Source organism: Rhincodon typus, chromosome 34 (assembly GCF_021869965.1).
Source record: "Rhincodon typus isolate 14 chromosome 34, sRhiTyp1.1, whole genome shotgun sequence".
NCBI lineage: Eukaryota > Metazoa > Chordata > Chondrichthyes > Orectolobiformes > Rhincodontidae > Rhincodon > Rhincodon typus.
In genome coordinates this window covers 5,021,983-5,030,663 of record NC_063365.1, presented here as the reverse complement: position 1 = coordinate 5,030,663, position 8,681 = coordinate 5,021,983, and the positions used below count along the sequence as shown (strand labels likewise).

General features: G+C 44.4%; 1 protein-coding gene across 1 annotated transcript in view; it reads right to left on the bottom strand.

The window, feature by feature from the left end:
- Positions 1 to 6,302, bottom strand: part of opn4a (opsin 4a (melanopsin)) — a 55,301-nt gene extending 48,999 nt beyond the window's left edge. The window contains exons 1-2 of the mRNA XM_048616310.1: positions 6,235 to 6,302; positions 3,374 to 3,507 (exon numbers count right to left, since the gene is read on the bottom strand). Of these exons, the coding sequence (XP_048472267.1) occupies positions 3,374 to 3,507; positions 6,235 to 6,272 (172 nt within the window). The 5' untranslated portion in view covers positions 6,273 to 6,302. The remainder of the gene's footprint in view (positions 1 to 3,373; positions 3,508 to 6,234) is intronic.
- Between the last annotated feature and the right edge of the window lie 2,379 nt (positions 6,303 to 8,681).

Sequence of the window (8,681 nt, the reverse complement as noted above, 5' to 3'; positions counted from 1 at the left end):
GACCCCACCACCAAAGACATCTTTCCCTCCCCACCCTTATCTGCTTTCCAGAGGGACCACTCTTTCCGTGACTCCCTTGTCCGCTCCACACTCCCCTCCAGCTCCACCACACCCGGCACTTTTCCCTGCAACCGCAGGAAGTGCTACACATGTCCCCATACCTCCTCTCTCACCCCCATCCCAGGCCCCAAGAAGACTTTCCACATCAAGCGGATGTTCACGTGCAAATCTGCCAATGTGGTATACTGCATCTGCTGTACCCGGTGTGGCTTCCTCCACATCGGGGAAACCAAGCGGAGGCTCGGGGACCGCTTTGCAGAACACCTACGCTTGGTTTGCAATAAACAACTGCACCTCCCAGTCGTGAACCATTTCAACTCCCCCTCCCATTCCTCAGACGACATGTCCATCCTGGGCCTCCTGCAGTGCCACAACGATGCCACCCGAAGGTTGCAGGAACAGCAACTCATATTCCGCTTGGGAACCCTGCAGCCCAATGGTATCAATGTGGATTTCACAAGCTTCAAAATCTCCCCTCCCCCCACCGCATCCCAAAACCAGCCCAGCTCGTCCCCACCTCCCTAACCTGTTCTTCCTCCCACCTATCCCCTCCTCCCACCTCAAGCCGCACCCCCATCTCCTACCTACTAACCTCATCCCGCCCCCTTGACCTGTCCGTCCTCCCTGGACTGACCTATCCCCTCCCTAACTCCCCACCTACACTCACCTTTACTGGCTCCATCCCTGCCTCTTCGACCTGTTTGTTTCCTCTCCACCTATCCTCTCCTCTATCCATCTTCTATCCGCCTCCCACTCTCTCCCTATTTATTTCAGAACCCCCTTCCCCTCCCCCTTTTCTGATGAAGGGTCTAGGCCCGAAACGTCAGCCTTTTTGCTCCTATGATGCTGCTTGGCCTGCTGTGTTCGTCCAGCCCTGCACCTTGTTGAAATATTACTTTGTAAGAGATTGTTGTCCTCTGAGTTGCAGAGGGATCCAGGTACCCTTGTCCATAATCTCAAAAGGCTGTCACACAGGTACAGAAAGTAAGGAAAGCTAATAGGATGTTATCATTTATCAAGAGGTGAACTGAGCGCAGCAGTCAGGAGATTATGCATCAGTTATACAGGACACTGGTGAGACCATATCTAGAGTACTGTGGACAGTCTTGGCCTCCTCACTTAAGGAAGGATAGAAATGCTTTGCAAGCAGTTCAGAGAATGTACATAACCTGGAATGGGTGTGTTGTCCTGGAGCTAAGGTTGGACAGGCTAGGTTTGTGTCCGCAGGACTTTAGAGTGGTAAGAGGAGACTTAATTGAAACATATAGGATCTTGTGCGGTCTTGACAGGGTAGGTGAGGAAAGGAGGTTTCTTCTTTGGAGAGGACCTAGAACTAGGGCACACTGCTTAAATAAAAGGGGTCACCTATTAATACAGAGATGAGAGGACTTGTTTCTGACAGAGAGTCGCGAGTCTTTGGAACTTTTCTCCTCAAAGGGTGGTGGAAGCAAAGTTTTTGAATATTGTGAAGGCAGAGGCATTTAGATTCTTGATAAACAAAGGGGCTAGGCAGGATTGGGGTTAACTCAAGTCAATCATGGTCTTCTTGAATGGAAATGCAGAGCCGAGTGGCCTCGTCCTGCTTCTAATTTGTATGTTGCATCATTCTATAGACTGGATTCTAGCTGGAAATCAATTGGGCCAGTACCACTCCCACATGAATGTAAAAGCTGGTGGCGTCACCTTGGAAGGCTGCATTTTTTGGGCATGAGGCAGGAATGTGGAAGTATTTTAAGGTGGGTACAATTAGGTGGCACGAGGGCATAATGACTGCAGGTAGCAGCAGATGGTGCTGGTGAAGGTGCATGATTTTCGTGTTCACGTTTTGACTTTTGTGAGCCTTCAATTTTAAAAAAAAGTTTCGGAGGGCAGGGTTCATTTAAATTTGTAATCCATGACCAACTTTCTGTTTGAGGCCTAACCCTTCCATCCCATGACATCCCGGTCTTGATTCATGATTGGATACAGAGCCCGCCTGGTTGCATCTCTGATCAGCTAGCTTCCCAAAAGATGGCTGCTTGTTGGATGTTCACTGGCTGTAAAATCCAGCCATAAGTGTGTCGCATTATAGTGCAAGATTTTGCTTGGGATTGCTGCTTTTTAAACTCCCGATCACTGCTATCTGAGTTACACTGAGTTTCTTCCTTAGAGAAAACAAACCAAATGTATAATATGTTTCATCTCCTTCCCTTTAGGAAATCTGCTGTCCTTAACAATCCTGGCCTATATGTGACTCCAGGCCTGCAGCAATGTTATTGACTTTTAACTGCCCTCTGTAATGGCCAAACAATTGCCACCCAATTCAACGGCTGTTCAAGATGAGTAACAAATGCTGGCATTCCACACGTCCCATGAAAAGATAAATAAAACCAAAGGGAGGATGTCTGACTGTATAACTGGGAGCACCAAACTGTCATTGGATCTGAAATCAGAATGACATGCAACATGATTCTGCACCCCTGTTCAATGCCTGTCCCCTGTGACACACTACCCAGGTATCAAAGCCCGCATCCTGGCACCCACTGAGGGAGTGCTGCATGGTTGGCGGTGCTTTTTCACAACTGTAACATTAAATGTAGGCACTGGTGCCAGTTTGGGTGGATATAAAAGATCTCATACCACTATCTGAAACAGAATGTGATTTTCTCCAGAAACCCATCTAAAATCATTAAAACAAACACATAGGAACTGGTCATTCACTTTGTTTGCCACTTGTAGAATCTTACTGTGCACATACCACTAATAGTAACTGGACCACATTTCAAAAGTTTATTATTAGTTGGTTAGTCACTTGATAACACAGAATGTGAGTATTACTGAAAAAAAAGAGCCATGCAGCTTTTTGTGTGGCCCTCATCAGGACAGAATTGCAAGAATGTCAAATCACAAAGGGAACAATGATTTATGCTGCTTGAAAAGAGTGTGCTGATTATTTAGCAAGTGGACTCCAATTGGTCAAGGCATTGCTACGGGGATGCACCAGGGAATGAATGTCCCCCAAGTTTTTGCTTCGTTGAAAAGGTGTAAACCGTCGGCATTGTTTGGTTGCAAAGTGCTTTAGAAATACGACAAGGCACAATACAAATGTGAATGTGTTTGAACAGGATTCTGACACTGCACCAGTAAACCCACTTGAAACAGTTGCACAGACATCGAAATGCCCCAATAGTAAACACATCCTCATTATGAGATTGAGTCCACAGCTCTCAGTCTTCACAGTATGGCAAGCCCCTGTGTGTGTACGCGTAGAGACTGGACAGGTATTAGATCCCCAAGGACACTGTGAATTGCAAAATTGAGAGATGGAATTCACCTTTCTCGCCAAAAATCCAGCGTTTGTGCAGACTTGTTGTGAAGAAGATTGGAGCCTGTGTGACTGACATAAGGAAATCACTGATGGCCAGATTGATAATGAAAGTATTGGATGGACTCTGCAGACTCTTGCTTCTGTGGGAAAAGAGAGGGAAAGACTTTAAAAGATTTTAAAAGCAATAATATCTCTTTTCAAACTAGTCTTGTTTCTTTCTTATTTTTGCTTTAGCTAAAAGCAGAGAGAAAAAAAACAGCACTTGACAAGGACTGGGAGGATTTTCTTCTGCACATTTACAACTTCATTCCTTTCTCTAATTATCAGTCACTGTCCAAAGTTTAAGATTTCTGTTTGAGCATTTATTCAGATGATTGATATATCATAGGATTACAGATAGGAGTACATGAAGGATATACAGCGCAGAAACAGACTTTTCCGTTCAACCAGTCCCTGCCAGAGTTTATTCTGGAGCCTCCTTCCATCTATATCTATATCTAACATAACTCTCTATCGCCTTCCCCTCATTTTCTTATGCATTAGCATAACATCCCTACTTTTCCATTCTATCCTATCAGAAATAAAGCCTAGTGCTTCATTTCAAAAACAAAACGTTGCACAGAATGAGGACACAACGTCTTCAACAGGTCAGTGAAAAGTTCTGTTTCTTTCAGATGATTTTGACAAATCCATCCATAGGTCTCAGCCCCTATCTTTGACATCTATTAGCTGGCATGACCCCTCATCTCTAACTGAATTCTTGCAAATCCTTCAATGATGAAGCTGCCTGAAGAAGTTTGATTTTGATTCCTAAGCAGTAAACAAAGTCCAATTTCAACCAAGACTTTACAAAGATAAGCAGCCTTGCATTTATGTGGTGTCTGTCATGACTTTAGGATGTCCAAATTAGAGATAATTGAGTACTTTTGAAGTGTATTCACTTTTGCCTTGAGGAAATGCAGCAGCCAATCTCAACACAGTGAGGTCCCTCAAACGCAAATGAATTAAATGTAATCTGTTTGTAGTGATGTTGCTGGATGGAGAAATTGATAGGGTGGGGTGGGAGGGTCAGTGTGGACTTGATGGGCTTAATGGCCTGTTTCCACGTCATAGGGATTCTATGTGCTCAAGTCACTGAATGGGGCTTGAACCCATGGCCTCACATAGCTGAGGGGTATTTCCATATTCTAGCAGAGCTGAAATCTCAGAAGAGGAGAAAATGCAGAGGAATGGGATCCATTCAATTGTTTTTGCATAGAGCCAGCAGGGACTTAACATGACCCTGGCTAATGGTCACCCACTGTGCTATAAATTATTCTACTCTATTGAAGCACATAAAACATTTAGAGGGTTTCACACAGTCAGGATATGAGGTCAATCTTTTAGGACTGAGATGCGGAGGGAGGCACACTGACAGAGTTCTGAACTATTGAAATTCGGAAACTCAAGGAGCTGTGGATGTTGAGGCTTTGAACACATTCATGACAGAGATCAATAGATTCTTGCATACTGAAGAAATCAAGAGATAGGGAGTTAGTGCAGAAGAGTGGAGTCCGTAATGATGGATAAAGCTTGTGGGATCCTGTGGACAAGTCCATCTCTCATTTCTCAGGTTCACGTTGCTTTCGTGGCGTAGGTCAGTTGATGTGGCAGAGACCAGATCCTTTTCAAGTCTGTACAACTTAGTATCACATCATTTATTCATGGAATCACTGGGGAGGTATTCACTTATTGTATAACTCAGCCTAACTAAACATCTCATCTCCATATCCAAGTGGATTCACTTGGTGGAATTTTAATAGCCTCCCTTTGGAGGCAGAGGGGATGTTGAATCAGGAGGGAAGGTGCCAGTTGGGCCCTTCCACCTTCCTGCCTTCACTCCAATTAAATTCACATTGCGGTAAAGCTATTTGAGGGCATTGTCCTGCTGGAGTGGGTATTAACCCTAGCACTGAACAAGGAGGCTGTTTGGGAATGGAGTCAGACATGTAGGAAAAGTGTGGCATTGTTTACAGGATCCTGGGTCCTTTGTTTAAATGCACTCAGTGAATGATCGAGGGACCTGGCATCGGGGCTGAGGAGGCCCACTCAAAGCCAGGCCCCTGCCTGTACATTGTCCACCCTGGTCCCTCACAATACCCACCCTCTGACCTCTTTCCATCCAAATACACTTGTTTCATTTTGATTAGGTCATAGTTTAAGAATACACAGTAGATCATTTAGGACTGAGATAAGGACAAATTTCTTCACCCGGAGAGTGGTGAGCTTGTGATTCTCTGCCACAGAAAGCGGTTGAAGCCAAAATATTGAATGTTCACAAGAAAGTGTTAGATATTATTCTTAGGGCTAAAGGGATCAAAAGGTATGGGGAGAAAGTAGGAACAGTGTACAGATTTGGCTGATCAGCCACGATCCTATTGAATGGTGGAGCAGGCTTGAAGGGCTGAATGGCCTACTCCTGTTTCTATTTTCTATGTTTCCTGGAATCCAGTCACAATGCAAACTCTGATTGGCCAGCAATTCTTGTAGGTGAGACCTCCACCTGCACAAGTCCTTGTTCCTGGGAAGACCCCCATTGCCCAGGTAAATGCCTGAGTGGCACTTAATTTTTGAGGGCCTTCCTTAAATGAGGTGACACGGGAGCCTCACTGGTTCTGTAACTGTTGAGTGACACCTGCATCATTTCCATGTAAATGCCTCCCATCATTTTTCGAGAACATCCAGGGAAGGAAAAACCCCACTCGTGGGCAGTGGACATTGGTGGTCCAAGGGGCCTGTTCCTGTGTTGTATGATATTACTGTATTGTACTGGGGAGACTGCGAGTGCGTGGCGTAACATGATGCCTGGGGGAGGTGCACACATGTACCTGCAAAATGCGTAGATGACCAGGAAGTTGCCCACCATGCCAGTGATGCCCACTGCTAGAATTACTGCCCCAGTTGTGTAGTGGGCATGATCTGGTACATTCACTGTAGGAAAGGCGTGATGATAAGTGACATCTGTCACCGACTCTTCCTGTAATTGGAGAAAGAAAGAATGAATCATGCAGGTCCCCAAAATATAGAGAACTCAAAGTTTTGACGGAGGAAGGTCTGGGCAAACAGGGAATTCCTGATAGACATCATCTAAATGTGCAAAGGTGATTCTACACCTTGAGTCAATAATTTTCCACTTTCTATTTTTAAGTCAATTTTTAAAAAAAATTCTCTTTTTGGAAATAAATTTATCGTAAAGGAACTCAGCCTCAGATTTTATACTTGTCTCTTTTATAGTTTTTTTAAAACATGCTTTCCTACTTCAATGTTACTTTTTAGTTGAAGTGTGCACAGATATTTTAAAGCTTATTTTGATGCTAGTACTGCTTATAGCAGATATTAAGGTCTCAATATGGCAGAATCCCTGGAGGAGTACAAAAAGAGCAGCGAGGAACTTAAAAAAGAAATTAGGAAAATAAAGAGAATGCATGAGATAGCATTGGTTGGTAGAATAAAGGAAAACCCACAGGACATTTTTTTTTAAAATAAATAGAAAGGAGGAGAAATACCAGGAAAGGGTAAGGCCCATTAGGGACCAATGAGGTAGTGTGTGTGTGGACCCAGAAGATATGGGGCACAGTCCTCAGTGAATACTTTGTGATGGTCTTCACAATGGAAAAGGTATATATATATCAGGGTGGAGGACTGTGAAATATTAAAAGAAATAAACATTGAGAGAGAGGAAGTTTGTCCAGCAATGGTCTCCTTGCTCTTGTATTCTGTGCCTCAGCTAATAAAGACATGTACTCCAAATACCTTTTAACCAACTTATCTACCTGTCCTGCTACCACCAGGGATCTGTACTTTGTGCAGTTCTGGACATCACATTATAGGAAGAATATGATTGCACTTTACAGGGTACAGAAGAGATTCACCAGGATGTTACCTATGTCGGAAGGTCTGAATTATGAAGAAAGATTCAATAAGTTGGAGTAGCGAAGGTTGAATGGACACTTGGTAGAGGTATATTAGGCTATGAAAGGCATAGATATGGTGGATAGGAAGACACTTTTGCATCATTAGAGGGATCAATGACCAAGGGCATAGATTAAGGTAAGAGGTAGAAGGTTAAGAGGACAGGTGAGAAACTTTTTTGACCAGGGTGCAGTGGAAGACTGGAACACACTACCTGAAAGAATGGTTGAATCAGAAACTCTTGTAACACTTAAACAATATTTAGATATTCACTTAAGTTGCCATAGCCTCCAGGATCTCAGCTAAAAGTTGAAAAATGGGATTAGTGTAGTAACTAGTGAAGTAACAATGGGCTGAGTGGCCTCTTCTGTAAATGTCTTTGAATGTATGAGACCACTGGACTGAAAAGTGATCAGAAGGTACGGCCATTCCTGGTAATTTCTCAGTAGCTCTCTCCACACATCCCTTTTCTCTTTCCCAACCGGACTTCCTTCTGCTCACCCCTCCCGGAAAAATCTCTTCTCAATTCACTTGCAGTGGAGCTTTCCAACTTTCCCTTATCGAGCCTTTGTCACTTTCTCTGCCATGCAAACTCTGAAGCAATCGAACTGCTCAATCCAACACTCACCTACACCTTTGATAGCCATGTCCAGAGTAATATCCTTACCCTCTCCTACACTGGTACTCCCACGAGAATGGTCTCCAGACCTGAATATATAAGACATGCATCCCTTTACTATTCGCTGTCAAAGATGCCCAAATGTGGGAGATGCTGGTATAGTGGTAATGTCTCTGGATTAACAATGCAGCCATCCACGCTAATACTGCAGGGATATCAGTTCAAATCCCACCATAATGGTTGCTGAAATTTACATTTAAATCAATAAATCTAAATTAAACCTAATCTCTGTAATGGTGACCATGAAACTATCATTGATTATCATAAAATCCCACCAGGTTCACGCGTGCCCTTTAGAGATGGAAATCTGAGACAACAAGGTGCAGAGCTGGATGAACACAGCAGGCCAAGCAGCATCATAGGAGCAAAAAGGCTGACGTTTCGGGCCTAGACCCTTCATCAGAAATGCGGGAGGGGAAGGGGGTTCTGAAATAAATAGGGAGAGAGGGGGAGGGGGATAGAAGATGGATAGAGGAGAAGATAGGTGGAGAGGAAACAGACAGGTCAAAGAGGCGGGGATGGAGCCAGTAAAGGTGAGTGTAGGTGGGGAGTTAGGGAGGGGGTAGGTCAGTCCAGGGAGGACGGACAGGTCAAGGGGGCGGGATGAGGTTAGTAGGTAGGAGATGGGGGTGCGGCTTGAGGTGGGAGGAGGGGATAGGTGGGAGGAAGAACAGGTTAGGGAGG